The sequence below is a fragment of the Canis lupus genome, chromosome 24 (genome assembly GCF_048164855.1).
Source record: "Canis lupus baileyi chromosome 24, mCanLup2.hap1, whole genome shotgun sequence".
Classification (NCBI taxonomy): domain Eukaryota; kingdom Metazoa; phylum Chordata; class Mammalia; order Carnivora; family Canidae; genus Canis; species Canis lupus.
The window spans coordinates 30,303,390-30,328,959 of NC_132861.1; the positions used below are offsets into that span (position 1 = coordinate 30,303,390).

The 25,570-nt window shown below is 34.3% G+C and overlaps 1 protein-coding gene and 2 long non-coding RNA genes across 23 annotated transcripts in view; 1 reads left to right on the top strand and 2 right to left on the bottom strand.

Annotated features, from left to right (window-relative positions):
• HMBOX1 (homeobox containing 1) overlaps nucleotides 1-25,570 on the bottom strand; it is a 191,277-nt gene that overhangs the window by 87,027 nt on the left and 78,680 nt on the right. For all 21 annotated transcript variants that reach the window (XM_072796119.1, XM_072796130.1, XM_072796122.1 and 18 more), the window contains 2 exons: nucleotides 17,308-17,784; nucleotides 9,321-9,406 (listed from right to left, as the gene is read on the bottom strand). In XM_072796119.1, coding sequence (XP_072652220.1) covers nucleotides 9,321-9,406; nucleotides 17,308-17,784 — 563 coding nt within the window. The remainder of the gene's footprint in view (nucleotides 1-9,320; nucleotides 9,407-17,307; nucleotides 17,785-25,570) is intronic.
• Nucleotides 7,916-8,438, bottom strand: LOC140615953 (uncharacterized). The gene is made up of 2 exons (XR_012016470.1): nucleotides 8,289-8,438; nucleotides 7,916-8,093 (listed from the first exon to the last, which is right to left on the bottom strand). It is a non-coding gene; the product is annotated as an uncharacterized lncRNA (long non-coding RNA).
• LOC140615952 (uncharacterized) overlaps nucleotides 10,966-25,570 on the top strand; it is a 39,125-nt gene continuing 24,520 nt past the window's right edge. Inside the window, exons 1-2 of the long non-coding RNA XR_012016469.1 lie at nucleotides 10,966-11,110; nucleotides 12,174-12,295. This is a non-coding gene — a long non-coding RNA (uncharacterized lncRNA). The remainder of the gene's footprint in view (nucleotides 11,111-12,173; nucleotides 12,296-25,570) is intronic.

The following is a 25,570-nucleotide window of genomic DNA, read 5'->3' on the forward strand; positions in this document are numbered from 1 at the left end:
CTACTAGAATTAATGGATTTAGCAAAATAGAATATCAATATACCCAAAACAATTATTCTATGATACAAGAAACTAAATATTGACACTAAAGATAGTACCAATATGACAATATTAAAAATATAAAATATTCAGAGATAATTTAAGAAAATATGTGCAAGACTTATTGTGCAAGACTTATGTGCAAGACTTGTCTCTGTGCAAGACACAGAAAACTAACATGGTTGAGAGAGAAATACAGAAGACCGTAACAAATGGAGGTATACCATGTTCTTGGATGAAAATACTCAGTATCATTAAGATGTCAATTCCTAATACTAGACTAACCCATATATTCAAAACAATCCCAATCCCAACCTCACTACAAATATTTTTTTCGTAGAAACTGACAAGGCAATTTAAAAATGTATATGGAAATACATGCAAAAGACCTAGAATAATAGTGATGTTGAGAAAGAAACTTCAAGACTACAAAAATTTGCAGTTTTGTATTATATGGATAGAGACCAACAGAACATAATAGAATAGACAGTCCAGAAAAAGACCCACACATATATATTCAGTTAATTTTTGACAAAGGTGCCAATGTAATTGAATAGGGCAAGACTGGTCTCTTGACCACTGCTGACTGTTTTCAACAAATGGTGCTCCAACAATTGGATATCCATAGGAAAAAAAAAAAAGTAGGTAGATCTTAACCTTTATCTTTTGCGTACACAAAAAATTACCTTGAAATGGTTCACTGACCTAAATGTACAAGCCCATACTAAAGCTTCCAGAAGAAAACATAAGAAATTCTTTGAGACTTAATTTAGGCATATTTTCTTAGGACACAAAAAGCATGAACCATAAAAGAAAAAAAAAAAAAAAGAGAAACATAACTTTATCAAAATTAGAAACATTTGCTCTTTGAAAGAAAATGAATGCAAACTTCAGACTAGGATAACTATTAAATCCATACAGTCAAGGACTTGTACCCAGAATATACATAGAACTCTTGTAATCAATAGTAAGGGAAACAACCTGATTAAAAAACAATGGATAAAAGATTTGACAGACATTTCACCTAAGAAGATACATGAATAGCAAATGAGCATCTGAAAAGATCCTCCACATAATTAATCATTAGAAAAATGCAAAATAAAACTAGAGTGAGATGCTATTACCTATGCACTAGAAATACAAATACCAAATACCGAGTGCTGAAGAGAATACAAAGTAACTGGAAATCTCACATACTGCTAGTGGAAGTACAAAATAGTATATAGCCATTTTGGAAAACAGTTTGACAGTTTCTTAGAGTTAAATACATACTTACCAATAATTGCACAATCCCACTCCTACATTTGAGAAAACATATGTCCATGTAACATTTGTAGACAAATGGTCACAGCAGCTTAATTCATAATAGCCAAAATCTGAAAACTGCTCAAATGGCCATCAGCTGATTAATGGATAAATGAATTTTGTTATATCCATTCAATTAACTAGTATTCAGCATTTAAAACTTATGACCTACAGATACATGTAACAACACTAATGAATCTCAAAAGTATCATAAGTGAAAGAAGTGAGGGACTCCTGGGTCCTCAGTGGTTAAGCATCCGTCTTCAGCTCAGGGAGTGATCCCGGGGTCCTGGGATCCAGTCCTAAATCGGGCTCCCCAAAGAGAGCCTAGCCTGCTTCTCCCTCTGTCTGTGTCTCTGCCTCACTCTGGCAGATTAAGTATATAAAATCTTTAAAAACAAACAAACCAAAAAAACAAAAAGAAATGAGACATACAAAAAAGGTATGTATTGTATGATTCCAGTTACATAACTTTCTAGAAAATGCAAAAATATACTGACAACGCAGATCTGTGGTCAGTAGGGACTTGCAGTGAGGTGAGGCAGGAAGGAAAACTTGATGAAATACTGAAAATGTTCTACCTCTTGACTTTGGTTATACCACTGTATAAATCTGGCACAATTAAGAGAACTCTACTCTTAGACAAATTTTATCTTAAATGAAAGTAAATAAAATTCAGAAAAAAATCACATTTCCCCTGGTTTATTTTATAGGATCAAATGATAGAGTCAAATTTAGCTGAAGTTGACACATGGTGAGATTAAAAGTTTTCTTAAATAGGTCATAAGAATCTGAATGATTGTTTCACAATTTTACACACCTCTCAGATATCACCATCCTCAAATTTGGTTACTTTGGTTAGTTCAAGCTCCAGTTCCTTATTTGACTAAAGCTAGTAAGTACACACTACTAAATCTAGTATGTCTTTGTGACAGAACAAATTATTTGTAGAAACTGAGGTCAAATCCTTCAATTAAGATCTAACACTGAGTAAACTTCAAGAGTTAACAGGTAATTCCTTAATGAGACCATATCTATAGTTTACAAAAAGTGGTATTTATCCCTTCTTAGCTTTCTTCTGCAGGAAGTTACTTATTAATATTGCCTGATGACTCACATGGACTATAGCTGAACTTTAGAGTTTGCTATTTTATCAGACACAGAAACCTTCTGACTTATTTACTAGGGTATTCTTTCTGTCATTCATCCCTGTGGCTTTTTTTTTTAATATAAGGAAAATTAACTTATATTAAGTTAGAAATAGTTCCTAAAACTGCTGAAGGACTATTATACCTCAAGTAAAGACTTTTCTTGGGGCACCTGGGGCTCAGTGGTTGAGCGTCTACCTTCAGTTGAGGGCACGATCCAGGGTCCTGGGATCGAGTCCCCTGTCGGGCTCCCTGCATGGAGTCTGCTTCTCCCTCTGCCTTGTGTCTCTACCTCTCTCTGTGTGTCTAATGGATGAATGAGTAAAATCTTAAAAAAAAAAAAAAAAAAAAAAAGACTTTTTTTCATAATCTTAAGAAACAAGAATTAGGGAGAAGCAAAAATGAAAATTACTAATGGGAAAAAACCACATTTGCATGTAACCTTTGTAAAGTCACTTTTATCAAAGCTTATGGTGGAATAAAAAATTTTTAAATATAGTTTCAACTTTAAATACAGGTGGAGGAAAAGTCTTGTTCTTATTTCCAAACCAATCTTCATAACTTTGACACTAAAAATCCTATACACTGTATTTGTGATGATGAAAACCCTGGAAGGACAATGAGTTTCAAAAATTATAGCAAACTGATTTTCTAACAACGGAAGTATCCTCTGAAATTATTTTCACTCCAATTTTTCACTTAGCTATCACCAAAGTGAGAAAAGGTACGGGTATTCAGACATAGAGGCTGGATAGTTTTCTCTGGGAAAAGAAAAGAAATAACGTTATGTGCTGTGTTTACAAGAAAATAGTTTGCTGGCAAACTGCAGGAGATAGAAGAAAATAAGATAAAAAAGCAAGAATTTTTGAACTATAGGAAACACCTATTCTTATTCTCTAGAGGCAGCAAAACAAGAGAAAATCCTAAACGCACTCTGCAAAAATATTTGTATTATTGATAACTGAAGTCCATTCAAAGATCTGAAAAGAAGTTTTCTCCTAACAAACAAAAACTCCAAATTTTTTCAACCTGGAGACAGAAGTTAAATCTCAAACATAGAAATTTACCTTTTGTAGACAGATTAATTGCTTTCAAATTGGAGATCTGCCTAAAACTAGCAAAATTCATTATGTAAGAATTGATAAAATCTTGTTAAGTGAGCCTAATAACTAATTATATTTGGTTGTATGACAACATGACAATTCTACAGTCTGTGATATATGTGCTACCAAAATTATCGTAACTTTATTCGTAACTGCCAATATTTGGGAGGCAACCAAGATGTCCTTCAGCAGTGAATGAGAGAATAGACTATGTTATGTCCATATAACAGAATATTATTTGGCAACAAAAAGAAATGAGCTATCAAGTCATGAAAAGACATTTAAGAATCTTAAAACCATATTACTAAGAGGAAGATGCCAATGTAAAAAACTATATATTCTAGGATAACATTCTTGAAAAGGCAAAACTATGGAGACAGTAAAAAGACAGTGGTTGCCAAGGGTTAGCAGGAGGAAGGAAAATATGAATAGGCGGAACACAGAGGATTTTTAGAAAGTGAAACTGTAGCGTCATATTATGATACTATAATGGTGGATGCTTGTTATTATACATTTTTTAAAACCCCACAGAATGTACAAAATTATTTACACGTAATGTAAACCATGCACTTTTTGGTGACAATAATGATGTCAATGTAGGTTTACACATGATAACAAATGTAGCACTCTGGTGCCAGATGCTGCTGGTAGGGAGGCTGTGCATGTGTAGAAGGTAGGGAGTAAACAGGAACTGTATACTTTCCACTCACTTTTGCTGTGAACTTAAAACTGCCTAAAAAAAATGAAGCCTATTTTTAAAAAAGGTATACTGACACTTTAGTTGGTTTTTAAAATCTGGCCTGAAGTTCTCCGCTTAGGAAGAGGATCAATACATACCTTATTTTGTAGGGAAATTATTATAATTAAATTGAATATGCAGCGTTTTCAAACTTCATTTTAAAGATAAATTTAAAAAAGGGAAGTGATCTAAGTACAGTTGTAACATTTCTAAAACTGGTTCAGAACTTCTCTTTACACTTACTCTTACATTTTGGGAACGAAACAGTAAGATGCACATTGGTTAAATGAACTTTGTTTAAAAAAAGAATAGAATTTGGGGCGCCTGGGTGGCTCAGTTGGTTGAGCCTCCCACTCTCGATTTTGGCTCAGGTCCTGATCTCATGGGTCATGAGATTCAGTACTGCCCTGGGTTCCGCATTCTATGGGAATCTGCTTGGATATTCTCTCCCTGTTCATGTGCTCTCTCTTTCAAACAAATAAATGCATCTTTTTTTTTTAAGATTTTCATTTATTTATTCATGAGAGAGAGAGAGAGAGAGGAACAGACATAGGCAGAGGGAGAAGCAGGCTCCATGCAGGGAGCCTGACGTGGGACTCGATCCCCGGTCTCCAGGATCACACCGTGGGCTGAAGGTGGTGCTAAATTGCTGAGCCACCTGGGCTGCCCTCAAACAAATAAATGCATCTTTAAAAAAACAAACAAACAAACAAACAAAATGAATAGAATTTGGTAACTCAAGAAGATTCTTGGAAATATTTGGTCAAAGCCCCTCATCTTATAAATAAGGAAAATGAGGCTCAGAAAAGCTACATGATTCTCTCCAGGACCCCAAGGCTACAGACAGAAGGACTAGAACTTTGGTATTCTAAAGTTTCATGGCTGCTTTTTCATTATACTACTATCATTCAAGAAAACAAAATTGTGTTAGATTTCTTAAAGTTCAGAGATATAAAATTTTTTCTTCTTCCATTTTAAGAGGATATAAATCCAATTAGTGTGTTTCTTTGGCTGATAAACACTCACTCAAGCTCTGCCCACTTACTCATTTATTTTGCCTGCTTGATTTTTCCCAGAGGTCATTTAAAAAGAAAATCATGTTTTAGTAATTCTAAAAGCCAAAGAAAATGTTTTACTTTTTTTTTTTTTTTTACATTTCTTTGAAAGTGAATATAAAACCCATGTGTGGGTCTTTCTTTTTTTTTTTTTAAGATTTTATTTATTCATTCATGACAGAGATGCAGAGATACAGGCGGAGGGAGAAGCAGGCTCCACGCAAAGAGCCGGATGTGGGACTTGATCCCGGAACTCTGGGATCATGCCCTGAGCCAAAGGCAGATGCTCAACTGCTGAGCCACCCAGATGTCCCATGTGTGGGTTATTTCTAAAGCAAGGGCTATACTCCCCATCCCACCACTGTCAGTCAGAATTTATAATCCTGCCCGACCTCTAACAGAGGTAAAAATCCACCCTTGGTGGGAGCAGCTGTGACTGTGAAAGAAGCTACAAATAACATGCTGGGAAATTCAGCAGGCACTGTTATTATATCCTGTTTATTCTGTCATTTTTCCTATCAGTAGGATATTATTTATACAGACCACACCCATGAACTTCTTGTTTATCTTATTATAGAAATCCTCCAAATCTATAAAAAGAAGCCTCTGTATTTGTTTCTGGAACAAGCACATGTGTTATAATTTTGCACCTCACTACACTTTTTTTTTTATTTAGCATTTCCTTTTGTTATGCCTGTTCTCATTTTTATCTCAAGGTTGATTTATTTCATTAATTCACATATTAGAGCTGAAGTTAGCTTTTAAAAGACTCCATAATAGGACAGAGATTCTGGAGTGCCACATCTTAAACTTTATTTTGGGATAGATTTCATCAGGTAGGAGGTATTCTTCTAAGATACACTTGGCTAATTTGTTTAAAGGCAAAAAAGTGCCTATATATGGAGATCAGATAACCATAGTGAGTGAGTCCTAGATGAGTAGAAGCCTTCCTTAAATAGGCTAACTATCCCAGGTATGCCAATTATGAGGGCCAGGCTTTATACCAGTTCTCACCAACTCACTATTATATAGTTGGATCTCTTTTCTAAAATGAAAAGCCCTGTCCCTGAGTCTAGCCTGATGCCTGGACAAGCTGGGTGAAAATGTAACACAATAATCCACGGGAAATACATGAATTCATTAAATTGATCAATGGGACAATGAAGCAACATGGTTATAAATCATCCTCATGTCCCTGCCTTATGTAAATAATTGAATTAAAGCAGATAAAAGAAAAATGTTATTTCTTAAGGGCAGAAACTCATGCAGCATTTGTTAAGCAAATAAATAACTATTTCCAGAGAGGGAATGTCACTGGACAAAGTCATATTGGGCAAATCTCCATATGTATAGCTTGTGTTAGCTTCACTAAAACTCCCTTTACTCTAGAAGACAGCACTAGGCAGCTAGGTAAACATGAAATCTTCAGAGAGCATGTACAATGCTAGACTATTGCACAAGATGGGATGTACAAGAAAGACTGCTGTTTTTAAAGAACATTACTCCAAAATGCATAATTGAAATGAGGCTTAGTACCTAAGGGTGGTGAACTTAGGTAATCAATTTCGGGGGGGGAAAAAAAAGAGGTCTACAAGAGCTAAAGTGATCAAACAAGTCAAAATGAGGATAACAACAAGTAATCTTGATAAACAGGACTTTATAAGGCTGAGGTAAGAAGGGGAAAGGCATCCTAGGCACAAATGATCTGTAAGCATCCAAGTGGGGAGAATTCTGAAAACACAAGTACCTAATTTAGCTAGAGAATCCTGAATAGAAGATAAAGATGACAATAAAAAGGAGGCTGGAATCAGACTATAAAGAGTTTCATTTTTCAGACAATGAAGAACCATCAAAGATATCTGATGAAGGGAAAATGCACCCAAGCTTTTCGAGTAGGAATGAAGAGGAGGAAGGATAAGTTGGACCGAGGGTGATATGGGGAAGAAGTTTTTAACAGTACCAAATCCTATGATTATAGCAGTAAAAGAAAGGTCCGTGTCATAAACAGATAATAAATATGTAAAAATATTTTCAAAAACAGGAGATAGCATCATGATGACTTTTATGGAGTACGACAATGTTAAAACTATGCCAATCCATTGAAAATGTCAGGAAAGCTTACCAATCTCCTAGAATAGTACTTCTCCAACCCAAATTACCTGGGGATCTGATTAAAATTCAAATTCTGGCTCAGTACATGTAGGGTAGTACTCTGTATTTTTACATTTCTAACAAGCTCCAAATAATGCTGTTTCATGGACTACACTTTGAGTAGCAAGATGCTAAAGCATCTTTCAATTTCCCTTTTCAAAAACACAATGCTACTATGTTTAATCCATTATACTATAGGTAGTCCTTTTAGATATTCCTAAGAAATTCTATTTAAAGGTATTTTATTATAATTTGCATCAATTTCAGATAGGTTTCAAAAGCTACTATTTTAAAAGTCCAAGATGATCCAAGATTCAGGGTACTCAAGATCCTCAGAAATATTTCGACCTGAAAGAAAACATGAACTCTATAATGCTGTTTTATAACACTATAATTTTATTCTTTTTTGTTGGCTGGCAGACTAGAAGATACTATTGCTTCTGATCTTGGAGGCGAAGTAAAAGCCTAAAAGACAACACTCAATCTTTTCATTGTGCACATCACTGGGTTTTGGTAAAGCCCACTTAACTTGCCCTTAGCATATTCCTTAATCCTGGAAGATAAAGGTACAAGTTTATTTTAAATAATATACTGAAAATTACAAAAATTAAATTCACACATCATCCCTCTAAGATTTCTACATGGAAAGATATGCCTTTATTTAAAATCTTTTACCATGAACAAAGGCATCATTTATAAAAATATATTACTAGTATTATATATTATACACAAATTAAGACTGGCTGACCTTAGATTTTTGGGATGAAATTTAAGACTTCTGAAATCTCAAGTTTCATTTTTAACAATACTGATGGTTAGTAACAACCTTTTAGGTAAATTAGCTTCAATATATATTGATGTCTAGAGAACAGAAATGATACCTTAAAATGGGAAGGTATTATGTGATCAGATCCAACTATTTCATCATAAAGGTAAGAAACTGAGGCATAGAGGCTAAAAAGCCCAAAGTCACATAGCTGTTACTGGCAAGTTTTAAAAGGGTGGAAGGAGGAAAAAATTAATTTTCATTATCTACTAATGTACAACATAAAACAATGTATCAACTACAAAACGTAGTTACAAGAGTTTCTCATGACTAAGGCATAGTTGATTTTAAAGGTCTTTATAAACCACTAATATCCAAGAAAGGAAGACTACATACCAACAAAGAAGACAGGCTACCCCTAAATTTAAGAATTCCATAAAAAACGCAATCTGAATAGAGAATGACACATATACACCACATACTTGAGATGGGGCTGCAGTGGGGTGGGTAATGGGATGGGATATAAAGAACAAAGAGAAGACAATGATAACTCTTATCTTCTCCGTAATGGTTTGAGGAAAGCTTTCACATACAGAAAGGTGGTTAAAAAAACTTCCTTTACTCTCATGAATCATTTTTTTTAATTGGTAAAATCAGGAATTAGGAGGACTGTAAACCTTTTAAAAATATGAACTGTAGATAGCAGTTGGATGTGCATGTGTCATGAGCTCTGTCACAATTATAAGAAAACCAGAGAACCCTTTTTTTAGCCATAAAATGGGGGATTTTGTGCTTATCAAAAATGCTCTAAAACTTACTAGCACAAGTAAAAAAAAAATACTGGAGAAGTTCCATGATATCAGAGACAATGGGTTTTAAATCACAGGCATACATTATTATGCCTAAATTGACAGGTCTGTACTGCAATGCAGAAATGCAAGTAATATTCCAACATCTGCACCAAAAGGCAGAGACTAGACATGATTCCAGAATAAAGGGCTCTTCAGCTCTTACCTGTTACCTGTGCAACAACTGCTTGGGAAATCCTCCGATTGGCAAGAAAGGCTTTGATTTCCTCTTTTATCACACTGCTGTCCCTCCTAACAAAAACAGAAGACAAGACCAACAATGTATGTTGAAGGTAGAAATCCTCATCTTTGCTAAGAAAGGTGAAGTAGAGAGGTGAGGAGAACATAGAAAGAAAAGACACAAAAATAAAGGTAAACAGACCAAGCTTGTGTGAAAATATGAAATTAAAACAAACCAAGAAACACCAAATATTCAAGTCCTAAAACATCACACCATCAGACAGACGCTTTAGTGAATGCCACAGTAGATATAAGTCTCATACCAGAGGATGGTTAATCACATGCTGTGTATAATTCACATTAGGAACAAGGCTGCCATATGGTATATACTAAGTTTCATTACTGAGGAATGAATATACCTTACACAGACAGAAATCCTAGAAAAATAAAAAGCAACAACAACAACAAAGATCAGTTGTGAGCAGATTGTGGTCTTACATGTTAACTACATAACTGCATAAATAATGTTTAGTCATTTTAAAACTTTTGTTAAAGGAACAGAAATCATCATTCTTACAACTGCTAAAGTATTAGCCATTTTAACAAATTTAATTTGCCTTTTTTCTACATAAACCAAAAAAAAAAATTTAAGTTGGATGAGGTGAATATAGAACTTTAATATAAAAAAGGCACTTATTTATTTCCTATTATATATAATATATAGAATATATTATATTGTATCCTTGAGATTACATATTATAGACTCATTTTTTCCTCCACTAAGACAACAAATTCTCAAAAGACTAGACATTCACTAGAATAACAATGAAAGTCAAGACTTCTATTTCTCCACCAGAACAAATACTTAAGTAAAACTTATACTTGAACCCTTAAAACAAACCAATTTCTCTTTGAATGCTTTATGTTCAAAAGGATTAGATAAGTAAAGCACTGATTTTTCATCAAGTTCGAAAGTAACACAGGAGAGTGGTAATTTATAATCTCATATAGAGTCAGCAAATATGGCTAAATTCAGTCTCCCATCTGTTTTTATACAATCTATTAACTAAGAATGGTTTTCAAAGATGAACACTTGTAATCATTACTTGATGACAGTAAGCACTGACATTGAACATGAATTAAGCAAAGTATCATATCCTCCCCACAAAAATTCCATTCTTCTCATTGGTTGGCCTATATTTTAAAAACTATATTCAACTATTATTATTCTATATTAAATTTTATCAATAAAAATGCATGATCTTTTTGTTTTCTCTTAGATGTAAGTATGTGTATTATATCCTCAATTTGGCCACAAAGTGTAAAATGCTTACCATCCAGTCTTCCCCAGGAAAAGTTTGCTGACCCTTGATCTGAGACAATGGGGTCATTAAATCTTTACAAATCATTTTGTAAATGAACCACAAACTTCTTATGGGAGCTCAAGTCTCCCTAAAGATTATTTGGAGCAACGAAAGATAAGATCCCATCCAAAAAGAATTAGCTGTGATTTAACTTAAGAGCAGGTATTTTAGCCCCTTGGTGAGGAGAGAATCTACCATTCTGTTGGCTGATTCCATGTTCCCTTTCAGGAATTCTGGAAAAGTGCAGAGAAGCAATAGTAGGGACAACATTCAATCTGAAGTTCTACAGTATATTCCTGATCTACTGGTTGGAAATTCTACCTAATCAAAAAGATTTCTAAAGAAAGAAAATAGTCATATCTGCCTAATTCAATATTTAAAATTTCTCATACTCATCTAGATTCTGAACTAGGTATGGCTAGATTCTTTCCAAAACTTTCACTTGTTTATATTTGAAGTATTTCTTTAAAAAATATGCATTCTTATTTTATTTAAAAACTGTATATTTGAAAGAAAGAGGCACAAATCATACACTTTAAAGTCAAATAAAACAAACTGCACAGTAAAATACAGGTAGCATAAGCCAAAAGGCTCTCAAAAATTCACCAAAAACCAGTTGAGCAAGAGATAACTTCAGTAGTATGAATTTCATTTGCCTTATGTAACTAAAATAACCAAATCATTTGGTTTCTGATACAACCTCAAGATTAATCTGGAAAATTTTAAATAAAGCCCTGCATTGCAATATATGGAATATCCTTCTAGGAAAGTGAAAAATTGAGTTTAAGAGAATATTTATTAAGGTTAAATAAAAAAATGTGCTTTTATGGGAAAAATGATTAAATAGTATTTTCTTGGCTACTGATTTAAATTGGAATTTAAATCAATTTATTTTAAGTCAAATTCACCTAGAGTAGACACTAAATCATAAAGAGGAGATAACACTCAATTATTCCAATAGGAAATATCCAGTTTGTGAATTACTCACAGCCTTGCAGTATGGTATTTATCAAGGACTGCAGCAAGACAGAAGGAACTTGAAAAAGTCTGCAAAACAGCAGCAATTCACTTACCCTCTCACAGACTATATTTTTAGATACTTGGCAAGTTTGTAAGTACCCACAATGAGTTAAAAAAATAATAATAACAAAACCTCTTTAGTCAATAGAGAGAAGCGTTTTCAAATAGAAGAAAAACGTAAGACTTAAAAAGTAAGGTAACTCTAGGGCAAGTCATTAATACAGCTAGACCCTGGTTTCATCATATAGTAAAATGAAAACATTAATATCCCAATCACAAGGGTCTTAAAATTTTTCTCCACACACTGAAATTAATTTTAAATGAAATGTAGTATTAAATGTGTGTACATGTGTATATATGTGTATAATATATAAAATTAAAAATTCCTCAATGTAAAAACTTTTGAAACTGTAAAACCATTCAATAAACAATGACTATTATTTTATAAACCCCAGAAAGATTCCCAGGTAAAGAAGACATGAGCGATCTGCTGTAACTACCTATGACTGATGTAAATATCTGCATGAGGTACTTCAAGGCACCATGGAAAGATTTCGGTGATGTCAATTTAGACACAGTGAGTGATGTGTCACTTAGTATTTTCACTAGTTACAGGTATCCTATGCTTTCTGAAAGTTCACATTATTCCACTCTGCTTTTATAAAAGACCCGCATTAGTGTACTAACAGCATTTTTTGTAGAAGTAAAAAATACCCTTCACATTTTCTTCAGTTAGTGAAAACAGGGACTAATGGAGGTCTTTCCTAAAGTGAAGTGGTGTAACTCAAGCTTTCAATAGTGGGAAGAACCTATATTTTCAAAATAGTAACAGTATTCAACCTTCACTATGTCCAATTCTCTTGTATATTTCAGAGACCTCCATTCTGCAGGGCTAACTTGTTCTTTAAACTTTCAAATATTCCCCCTCATTCTGTCTTCCTTAACAACTTGCCTCTCCTACTGTCCACATAGTAACTCTGAAATGACTGGTTTCTTAAGTGTGAAAACTCCTTTGTTTCCTTCCAAATCTAATTTTCTTATACCCTCCCACTGCTTTCTTTCTCCCTTCATTTGAAATTTTTCACCCTCTTTAATCCCTTTTCTTCTCTTTTTTTTTTTTGAGAACTAATTTTTTTCAAGTTTTTATTTTAATCACCCAGGACTCCTCACAATTCACTTCTTATAAAAATCTCGTATCCTCATGATCTGTACTCCTTAAGTTTTATGAAATTGAAGTGAAACACAAGTTGATCTTTCTTGGATTCCATAGCTTAATTCCAAGATAAGCTACCATTCTATTTGCATTAAACCACTTAAAATCCATGTCATCTCTTCCTACCACCTTTTCCAAATCACAGCCATCCAGAATTCATCTACTGAGGTGCTTTCCACACGAGGATAAAACTCTCCTTTCCACCCTCCACTGCCATTATTTTTATAACTTGCTAAACTTTCCATTGTTACCTATAGACCTTTCTTAATATCCAAATGAATTAATCAGTAATGCCTCTTTGTAGAATCACTCTTAAGACACAATTTAACTGTCATCTATTCAGAGAAGTTCTCCCTGATCCTCATAGCTAAAAAAGATCTTTCTTCCAACAGCTAACGTTATCATTTCAATTATATTACTCACATGCTACTATGTTTCATGCTGTTCTGTATTATAGTTGTTCCTGATCTGGTCTTATTGCTCCTACTAGCCTGTGAAGTCTTTTAGCACAAAGACTGTGTCTTATTCATCATGGAGTTTGCATATAATAGAGTTTAATTTGTTCAATGAATGAACAAATTTATAGTTGAAGATAAAAGGTTGTAAAATGGCAAACCTGATCTAGATAATTTATAAAATAGCTCTAAGTTCTTCATCTCAAATATGTTTAAGCTTCCCAAGTCAGATTGGAAAAAATTATTTATGCTAGCTCAAAATGGCAATCCTTCCATTTCTGGAACAAAGACGATTAAAGACTACATGTTTAAAAGTTGTGTGCTTAAAAAAAAAAAAAAAAAAAAAAAAAAAAAAAAGTTGTGTGCTTTAAGATCTTCCATATTCTCTCAATTGGTATGTATGCTAAACATTCTTTAGGACTCCTTAAAGAGCCATCTATTTCAAAGTCTTCCAGAGATTGAGCAATACCTACAAAGACAAGACTATTTCACAGGTGGGAAAATATAGTTACATACAAATTCTTTAACTTTTGAATAAAAACCCGTTTCCCTTCATTTCTACTCAGGGAGATAAAGGAGATAATATAAAAAATTTTAAGATAACTTTAAAAGGAAAGCTACTCTATCTGTATACACAACATAGTAACTGAATTTAGAAAATCAATATCCTAAATCACCTATTGTTGGGCATATAGTTAATCACTTGGAATAAAGTCTTGGATCTTATACAAAATATAAACACAGTCATAAAATTTAGTAATGGGTAGTTAAGAATAACACCTTAATATATGGCATTGTTTATGAATTCCTGATAAGCCTCATTTCAATTATTATTTTATAATGTATACATGAAGGAACAAATCTACACTATAATATTAACAGATGTATATATATATACCAATATATAAATATGTATGTCAATAGATGCATTTTAAAATATTAATATGTGGAATGGGTCTTCTAGCTCTTGGCTGTAAAGTCCTTCCTAAAATGTTATACATTCAATTCAATAATTTGTTGAGAACTATCTGTTTTGTTTTGTTTTTTTCACTTCAATCAATTAAAAAATGGGAAAAGTAGCAGTTTCTTTCTGATTCTTTCCTAACAGGTTGATCAGGTATACATACACTTAATTTCTACAAAAAATGTCTTTTGTGCACCTTGAAATTTTTAGGTGTTAAGTCTATCAACTCAGTGGGTTACGTGATTTGAAAAATATTTAACATATGATTGAGTGCTATGGGGGTTGGGAAATGTGAGCATGCAAGATGTGAATTATATATGATTATCTATAAAAGGAGACAGGAAGGCATTCAGTTACCCATTCTCCCCCACTTATAGCCCATCAAATCTAATCTACTACAATATCACCATAGTGTTGAGTGATTAGCGAGGGCAGTAGAGCAACATGTGGCACAGTATACTCAGAAAGATCCACTAAAAAATTTCTCTAGCATTCTACCAAATAAAAATTCATCTGGTTAGTAATTGATTTGAAGTGGCAAATATCATGTGGGAGGTGGAGGGAAGGAGGAACAGCCCATTAAGGCATTCACAACTTTGATTTGTGTTATATCAACCACCGTTCTTGAAATCTTACTCGAATCTGCAGACATGAAAAACTTATTTACAGAGGCAACAGATATCAGAGACATGGCAATAAAGACACGGGTTAGAATTCAAGCTCTGCCACTTAATATTTAAATTTTCTTGGGCCAGTTATTTAAATTTTATGAATCTCAATTTCTCTCCTCCACCTCATACACAGCATGGTTACAGTGATTAAAAGTGAGAACAGTCATGCAGTAAACTTATTCCTCTGACCTAAGGTTGTTATGTGCAAACTTGAGAAAAATAAGAGGTGGGCATAAAGGAGGAGTGCAGGTGTGGGAGAGGACACAATGGCAGAGGACCACAGAGAGCCAGAAGGTTCAGTGAGACCCTTAGATGATTAAAGAACCAAAGTAGCAGTTCAAAGAAAGAAGTTGAGAACAGGGTAAAGATAAAGTATACTAACTATGCAATAAGTGGCAGTTAGTAAACCAAATGCTGGTAACAATGCAAAAACCTGTATATTTTTAATGATAAAACTTGAATGTGTATTAATTGTGGGATTTAACTACAAATCCTAGTGATTGCTAAAGAGGTTTACTGTTGATTTTGAGAACATAGTTGAATTATATTATGCCAATGTAAGAGCTAATAGTTAAGTGTTTAGATCCTTGCAGTCAAGTTTTAGACCCTGGCCAATCTCAGAGCCTTTAGTTAATAACGAAGTTTCCCCAAATTTTGTGGTAGTTTAATACACACTTGGGAATAACTGTTATGTTAAAAGCTTATTAAAACTGATTAATGACAGCAACAACAAAAAAACATGCTAGCATATAAATTTTATTGTTGATATAATATCCTCTCTACTCAGGATAATTAAAAGCTAACCCTGTTATATTTTAATGAGTTAAGTAACCGTCTATTTGCAGCAACAGTTCTCCCTCTCAATCATGACAATGATACACATGTTAAATTCAAAAGGAACATCTAAACTGTGGCCAGCTGCTTTAACAAGTACAAATGAGTTCAAAATCAAATTGATCTCTTAAAGTTTTAAAAGTTTAAATAACAGAGTTCTATGGCTGCTCTATGAAACTATTCATTATAAGAATTATATTAGAATCTAGATAGTCTGTTCAGTTCACAATTTCATACAAGGCAGTGCTACCCTAAAAATAAATTTGGGACAGTTTGTTTAAAAGATTTTACCACTGTGGTATTATAGAGCCGATCTTCTATATTCAATATTTAGTCACCATTATACTATTTTCAAGCCCTAAAATCGTTAGGAAGAACTATAACTCATTATAGGTTTTAACTTTATTCTGACAAATTCATGCTACAGCTTCTCTACTGTAACTAATCTATCTGCAGGATTTCCTTCCACTACAGTACTGATAATCTATTGAAAACAATGCTTTTATCATGTCTATTCCTATAGACCTGTAAAAAATCCTTAATTTCAACCAAATTAAACATAAAACTACTTGTGTGGAACTCAAATTTTTCCAAATCTGTATTGTATCCTAATATTCTTATCACCATAGTCTAGCTCAAGCAGCCTTTATAAACATGCCTTGCCTTCTCTACCTTTTACTATTCCCTTAACTTTAAATAAAGTTCCTATATTTCCAAACAAAAGCTATCCTTTTAAATTTAGCTCAAATTCATCAATTCACTTAACATATTAAACCCTTACCATGTGCCAAGGACAGTCCTAGATCCAGGAAACACAACATTCGAAAACACATGGTTACTGGCCTCAGAGTGTTCCAGGTCCAATGTGATGTCTCTCTTAATTTTATCTGTTGAAAGTGGACTTCTTTTCTCAGTGTTTAAAACAACAAAGGCTTAAACTTACCTTGTAATAGATAATATATATGGCATCTATTAACTTAGAACCTTAGCTTCTTAGGGGTAGGAAGCATGTCTATTTTTCTTCCTAAGAACACAAGTTTTTATATAATAGGTGCTCAAAATTATTTTGATGTGGTATGTTAGAGTGAAAAACTAATCGCACAAGTTCTGTATCATGATAAAACATCTTTTCTCTCAGAAAACTCTAAGGATTAGAATGTGTTAACAATTCAGAAAATTCAGATGTTAGCAGTTAGAACTATAAAGAGAAGGCTAATTTCTGCTTTGATAAACAGAATGGAAAAGGCTTATTATCAGGCAGCAAAGAGAAGGGGCTAAGGTAAAGAAGACAAAATTTGTAAAATCATAAAATTTGAAAATATCTTCTTTCATCTCCAAGGGGAGCAGGGGGAAATCCTAGTTCTTACAAGTGGGTAGCTGAAATACAGTATATTAAAAACCAATCTAAGAACACAGACATTTGGGGGACTCTGAGTAAGCAAAGGAACTAACCTCATTAATTCCTCCACTTTATCATCTACATCTAGGTCCTCTTCTGAGGCTTCAAAACTGTATGACCTCTGACCCATGCTGTTTGCATGGTAGCGAGTGGGTGACATCTTTCCATTGGACGTGGATAATCGCTCGCTATTCTCCCTTCCATTCTGATTGGTAGTGCAAGGCTGTGGGGAGGTATCATAACTATTGCTAGGCGATGGGGACATTCCAGAATGTTGGGTCTGTGTGGAAGCTGTAGCTGTAGAAGAAGATGCTGGAACATTGTTGGTACTATTCCCATAAGAACTTCCTCCATAGCTGGACCTTCTTCCAAACTTGTCACTATGCTCTTGATCAAGACGGTCCAAAGTTTCCAAGGCATGGAGAATTTCATGTTTAGTCATTCCAGTACGCCGAAGGCGCTGAAGCAGATCTATCTGCTCTATGGTAAATCTGGGTTCATCTGTATAGTGAGACATGGTTTCCAGCAAACTAAAAAATAAAAAAATAAAAAATAAATCTTTTATTTATAACATGTACCAAAGAACATATCATTATAGAGAATACTCAGGAGAAAACGCAAAATATTCCTAATAAATTTCTTACTGAAAACAACACATTATCATAATAATTATAATAAATTATTATCACTCCATGCTAAAATATTTTTGTCACGGCAAATAGATTGGCACAGTTACTGAGTTTATTGGCAGATGGACATTAGGTTTAATGTCTAAAACCCAATTTCATATGGTGTACAATTTACATTTTCCTCAATCTGGTAAATATTTGAACCAAAATTTCAGTTATGGCAATAATACCAAAATAGCAGATTAGATACATACACTTTTTTTTTTAAATTTTTATTTATTTATGATAGTCACACACAGAGAGAGAAAGAGAGAGAGGCAGAGACGTAGGCAGAGGGAGAAGCAGGCTCCATGCACCGGGAGCCTGACGTGGGATTCGATCCCAGGTCTCCAGGATCGCGCCCTGGGCCAAAGGCAGGCGCCAAACCGCTGCGCCACCCAGGGATCCCGATACATACACTTTTAATCCTAGCCTATTCGTGATTACTCACAAGGGGTTTTCTATCTCAAATTCATTACATTAGAGTACTATTAACGATATGCTGTTGAAAAAACAGTTTGTGTTATCTTGTTTTACTAAATGTGGGGAAAAAATTATCTAGGAAGTTGTATCTTCATTTAATGTAAACAAATGACATGGAAAAGTAAGCCAAGGCAAATACTAACAACCAGCAAAAATATTTAAATGGAAAAGTAAGAAAGGCATAAAAAAACTTAAGTACCATTTCACCCACCACTTAGCAATTTCGTTTAGTTATCTCATCTCTGTAATGCATTCTCTCTTAATAGTTATCCCGAGAAATGGATCTTTCATGGTTGTAGCCAAACTATTCAGTTTTCTTAGGAAATTGCTTCCACATTATGTTTCCTTTAACTAACAGGAGAAACTGTAGCATGCCAGAAAATGTTAGAGACATAATAATATTAAGCTTAAGGGAATTATTGAATTTAAAAATTCTGGGCAGCCCAGTGAGCATGGCTCAGTGATTTAGTGTCACCTTCAGCCCAGGGTGTGATCCTGGAGACCCGGGATTGAGTCCCACATCAGGCTCCCTGCATGGAGCCTACTTCTTCCTCTGCCTGTGTCTCTGCCCACCAACCCCCCCCCCCCCCCGTCTCTCACGAATAAATAAAATCTTTTTAAAAAATCAAAATAAAATAAAATAAAAATTCTTACTACTTGATTTCCTTTCTTATAAAATTTGACTTTCCTAATTTAAGATTTTTTTGAAGTGGTAATTTCTTCTATTCTTATTTTTATAGTTATAATGCCAAATAGGATGCATGGCATACAGTAGGTTCTAAATAAATGTTTGCTAATGGAAATAAATGTCAAAGAATTTTCTCATCCTTTATAGGTGAAACATCTGTTCTGGGCCAGTTCCCTACAGCTGTTCAAAGTCTGTTTCTTCCTCACTCTATACTAAAAATTTATTGAATATTCACTTCTAGGCAGGCACTGCGCAAGAATTTCACAGAATGTAATTTCATCTGATCCTCACAACAACCCTCTGTGGAAGATTTTTAAAATTGTATATTAATTATTGAGGAAACTAAGGCTCAGAGTGGTTCTGTACCTTGCAAAAAGTCTGAGTAAGTGTAGAAAAAAGATTTAAACCTAGATATTATTGACTCCAAAGCATGTATCATTCTGCTTCCCAACATATTTCAGGACTTACTGGAAACCTATGGTTTGGGATATATGCTATCAAACTCTTTTAAGTCTCCAGTTAAAATCACTTAGATACAACCATCCTAATGATGGACTAGGGGTTCTAGTAATAGTTTTTTTTTTTTACATTTAAATCGTTGCTCCACCTGTAATTTATATTTACTTAATGAGTGTGAAAGGATTTGAGCTTTATTTTTTCTCAAATGCATAGGTGGTTGTCCAATATGCTTTACTGAGTAATATGTCTCTTCTCATCTGAAATACAATCTTTTTCATATATAAAATTTCTGCACAAATCTCTATCTGCCTTTGGATTCTCTATTCTCTATCGACTGACTGACTTATCTTTCAAATCCTCTTAAAAATAAGCAGACAGAAATCTAAAATTTTTATGTGAAATCACTCTTATTTTCGAGACAGGTTAATTAAAAATAAAAACAAATGTATTTTGTGGACCACAAATTACATGTTGCAAGCCAGTTGTGGTCATAGGACAGTGTGTGTCTGCCTTACACCTGAACATTATCTTCTGCTTTCTTCCAATACTCACTGTGACAAGCTAGCCATGATAAAAGTCTTATTTTCATGACTATTATTTTGTTTCTTGATTGCCTGGGTTTTTTTCCTCCAACATTTTATAATAAAAAACATTAAACATATAGAAAAATTGAAGGAAATTTGCAGTGAACACCCACATACTATCTACATTTTACTGTTAACATTGCATTTGCTTTATAACATAACTATCCATTTGCTTATGCATCCATACCTATACTCATCTTATTTTTTATACATTTGAAAATTAGTTACAGACATTTGTACACTTCTTCCTAAATACTTCCACATGCATTTCAATAACTAGAGCTCAGTATTTGTTCAGGTTTTATCTTCTGAGGTAAAATTTACATCAAAAAAACTACACAAATCTTTTGTTTACCACTCTATGAGTTTTGAGAAGTACACATTGTAAAAAAGAAATACATAGCCTTTGAAAATGCCTTTGAAGATACAGAATATTGCTATCATCCCAAGAAGTGCTCCCTTTCCAGCTAATCCTTAACCCCTTCTCTTACAGGGAAACACTGCTCAGACTTTTCCCACCACAGATTGGTTTTCCCTGTTCTAGAACTTCATATAAATGGAATTTTTTTTTAAGATTTTATTTATTCATGATAGACACAGAGAGAGAAAGAGAGAGAGAGAGGCAGAGACACAGACCGAGGGAGGAGCAAGCTCCATGCAGGGAGGCCAATGCAGGACTCGATCCTGGGACTCCAGGATCATGCCCTGGGCCAAAGGCAGGTGCTTAAACCGCTGAGCCACCCCTATAAATGGAATTTCTATGTACTCTTTTCACTCAGCATAAAGTTTTGGAGATTCATGTATGATATAGGTATGTATCAGTAGTTTGTCCTTTATATTGTTGAGTAGTACTTCATTATAGGAATATACTTCATGTTTGTTTATCCTATTTTAGACACACAGACTATTTCCAATCATTAGCTATTCTAAATGCTTTGACTATGGGGCACACCTGGGTGGCTCAGTCGGTTAAATGTTTGACTCTTGGTTTTGGCTCAGGTCATGATCTCATGGGTCATGGGGTTGAGCCCTGCATGGGTCTCCTGGCTCAGTGAGAAGTAGTCTTGAAGATTCTCTCCTTCTATCCCTTCCTCAGCATCTAATCATGCACTCAGTCTGTATCACTGACATGAATAAATCTTGAAATGCTTTGGCTATTACAATTGTATTTTACTACTTGTTAGCTTAATACATCCCCCCCTAATATATCATCATCTGGTTGGGAGGGAAGAGAAAACTTCTCCTGACCAATTTCAAAAGAACAATACACCTGGTTTAGTATGAATGATCTATTACTAAAATGCTATGCAGTGTTGGTAATGTTCCATGCTAGTTATATTACACTGGTATATTCACTGTGAACATCCACCAAGCAGTGACTACTGATTTGTGAATTTTTCAGCAGGCATATTAGGCTTAAATAAAGTTTGCTGAGAAAGCTACATGAACATTTTCCAAGTGGCTTATAAGAGACATTTAACATTTAGTTTCTGTTATAAACCTTAGCCATTTTTTCTGCTCTATCAGTGCTTGGTAATATAATAAAGCTAATCCTAGGAAATTCTCTTTAACAGTAGCTGCCAAACGTCACAAAAAAAATGAAAAGATATTCCATGCTCATGGACCGTAAGGACCAATATTGTTAAAATGTCTGTACTACTCAAAGCAATCTACAGAGTTAATGCAATCCCTATCAAAATACTAACAGCATTTTTCAAAGAACTAGAGCAAATAATCCTAAAATTTGTATGGAAACACAAAAGACCCACAATCTTTAAAAAGAAGAAAACTAAAGGTATAACAGTCCTAGATTTCAAGATGTACTACCAAGCACTAGTAATCAAAACAGTATGGTACTGGCACAGAAATAGATACCATAGGTCAAAAGAACAGAATAAAGAGTCCAGAAATAAACCCACAATTATGTGGATAAGTAATCTTCGACAAAGGAGGCAAGAATATGCAATAGGAAAAAGTGAACAAATGGTTTTGAGAAAACTGGACAGTTACATGCAAAAGAATAAGACTGGACTACTTTCTTATACCATATACAAAAATAAACTCAAAATGGATTAAAGACCTAAATGTGAGATCTGAAACCATGAACATTCCAGAAGAGAGCACAGACACTGATACTGGCCAGAACATCTTTCTAGATAGGTCTCCTGAGATAAGAGAAACAAAAGCAAAAATAAACTATCGGGACTACATCAAAATAAAAAGCTTCCACACAAAAGAAACAACCAACCAAACTAAAAGACAACCTACTAAATGCGAGAAGAGGGCAGCCCGGATGGTTCAGCGGTTTAGTGCCATCTTCAGCCCAGGGCCTGATCCTAGAGACCGGCGAGCCTGCTTCTCCTCCCTCTGCCTGTGTCTCTGCCTCTCTCTCTCTCTCTCTCTCTCTCTGCGTGTGTGTCTCTCATGAATAAATAAATCTTTAAAAAATATATAAAAATAAATGGGAGAAGATATTTGCAAATGATATATCCAATTAGGGGTTAGTATACAAAACGTATAAAGAATTCATACAACTTAACATCAACCCCCTCCAAACAACACAATTAAAAAATGGGCAGAGGACTTGAAGAGACATTTTACTAAAGATGACTTACAGATGGCCAAGAGACACATGAAAAGATGTTGAGCATCATTCATTATCAAGGAAATGCAAATCAAAACTACAATGAGGTATTACCTCATACCTGTCAAAATGGCTAACATCAAAAATACAAGAAACAAGTGTTGATGAGGATGTAGAAAAAAAGGAACCCTTGCGCACTGTTGGTAAGAATGCAAACTGGTACAGCCAGGGTGGAAAATAGTATGGAGGTTCCTCAAAAAACTGAAAATAGAAATACTTTATGATCTAGTAATTCCACTACTGAGTATTTACCCAAAGAAAATGAAAACGCTAATTCAAAAAGAAAGATGCACCTCTATGTTTATTGCAGCATTATTTACTATTAGTCAAATTATGGAAGCAGCCCAAGTGTTCACTGTTAGATGAATGGATAAACCACATACAGAGGAATATTAGTCATAAGAATAATGAAAATTGGCCATTTTTAACCACATGGACAGAAAGTCAGAGAAAGACAAATACCATGATTTCACTCATGTGGAATTTAAGGAACAAAACAAATGAACAAAGGGTAAAAGAGACAAAAAACCAGACTCAACTACAGAGAAGAAACTGCCAGAAAGGAGGTGAGTGAGCAGTGGGTGAAATAGGTGAGAGGATTAAGAATACACTTATCATGATGAGCACTGACTAATGTATAGAATTGGTGAATCACTATATTATACATCTGAAACTAATATAACACTGTAGTTAACTATACTGGAATTAAAATTAGAAATTAAAAAATAGGGGCACTTAGGTGGCTCAGTCAGTTAAGTGTCTGCCTTTGGCTCAGGTCATGATCCCGGGGTCCTGGGATCAAGCCCCACACTGGGCTCCCTGTTCAGTGGGGAGTCTGCTTCTCCTTCTCTCTCTCTCTCTCCCTCTGTCCCTCCTCTTGCTCATGCACACACACACACTCTCTCAAATAAGTAAATTTTAAAAATATTTTTTAAAATTTTAAAATAAATTAATGTAACTAATTTATTGATTTGGTAAACTGAGGTTTTTACACATTATTCCTTTCCCTTATAAAATAAAGTAGACCTGTCCTTTACTAACTTCAGTCTTAATGTTTTCAAAATACTTCATAAACTGACCTTAGTTTAAATGAGACTTCAAGAACTGTTTTATTACACAGACAAAAAAAAAAAAAAAAAAAAAAAAAAATCCTGGTATTTTCCTATCCTATTTATATTAGAACAGATAGTATCTGTATGGAATTCTTTAAATCCTTTTCTGTAAGAAGCAATGTGATAGCATAAAACTAAACTAAATTTTATATGAATTTAACTCATTTTTTTTTTTTTTAGGATTTTATTTACTTATTTATGAGAGACAGAGAGAGTCAGAGAGAGAAGCAGGCTCCCCGTGAGGAGCCCAATGTGGGACACGATCCTGGGACCACAGGATCACAACCTGAGCCAAAGACAGACGCTCAACCACTGAGCCACCCAGGTTCCCATAACTGGTTATTGAAAAGTATCCACCCTAAAGCTTGTATTAGAACTATCAAAACTAACGATTCCAAAGCATCTGAAACAATTTAGTATTTTATGTCAATTGAGATTCACCATGGGAAGCACTTTTATTCCAAAAGCCATGAAAGGTGATAACAGAATATTCGTATTATTTTGTCTGCCTAGAATGCCTCATTGTTTCCAACCACATGTTCCTGGGACTGCCACTTGTAATATCCTGCCTCCTGGCCAAAGGGTGGGCCCACAAGGAAGCTAAGCCTTGCTTTCCTAAAATATTTAGGTTAGATCAGCAGGAAAATGGACAGTCACTATAACTGTGCTCAGCAGCAGGAAGATACTAGTCTGGTACATTCTTCACCATGTGGAAAAAGTGACTTTGTCAAATAAAGCATAGTAGGAAATGCAGAGCAAAGGAGAAAGCTCTGCAGCATTCACATTCTTTATTCTAGCAATTCTTGAGTGCCTGCTACATCTCTTGTCCTTCTTGCTGTATGTTATATAGAAGCATAAATTTCACCTTATTCTACACCTTGTTTAAATTAGATATTTGTGCCTTGCACCAAAAGAGATCCCAAGTACAAAGACAGAACTAATGTAAAAAGATCTATAATTGCTAAAATGGAATGTATGATCACTACAGAGTAGAATGATAATGGAATAAGCAGGATCAAATCATGCATAAGGCACTGAAGGTACTATATTTCACTGAGAAAAATGCTAAGATTAGAGGTTTTCTTGGGTATCAAGAATAGTATCTCAATGTGCATTGAGCAAAGGTACAGCCTGTCACTTCCACACTTTGTTTCTCATAATTTACCTAGTTTAAGCATGTAATCCTGAAATTATGGCAGTAAATGACCTACAACGGTCATCTAAGTCCACGACACCAGCAATTCTTTTATGACAGAAAAAGATAACCTGTAAAAACTAAATTAATTTTCTTATGTAGCACAAGAACTGTTCATAGAGTAAGGAATGTCTTTCACTTTAAATTACTAATCTGAATGCAGACTCAGGCCAACAATAATAGAAAATGATGTGAGAAGAATTTTGACACTGTAGTAACACAGACAATGTTTAAAGCATAAAAGAAGAATTAAATTCAGGGATTATGGCTCAGTTCATTAACTGATATTTCAAAAGACCATACTATCGGACCATAATAGTAAACCTATTTTATAATAAATTTTATCCCTACTTGGATATACCTAAACCCTTCTTAAATCAGCATGTGGTCCAGAACACTTTCTTAAACTAACTTTTACAAACATATAGAGCAAAGAAGGTTAAAGCATTCACAAATGATTAATCTTGAAATCACCTGTGCAAA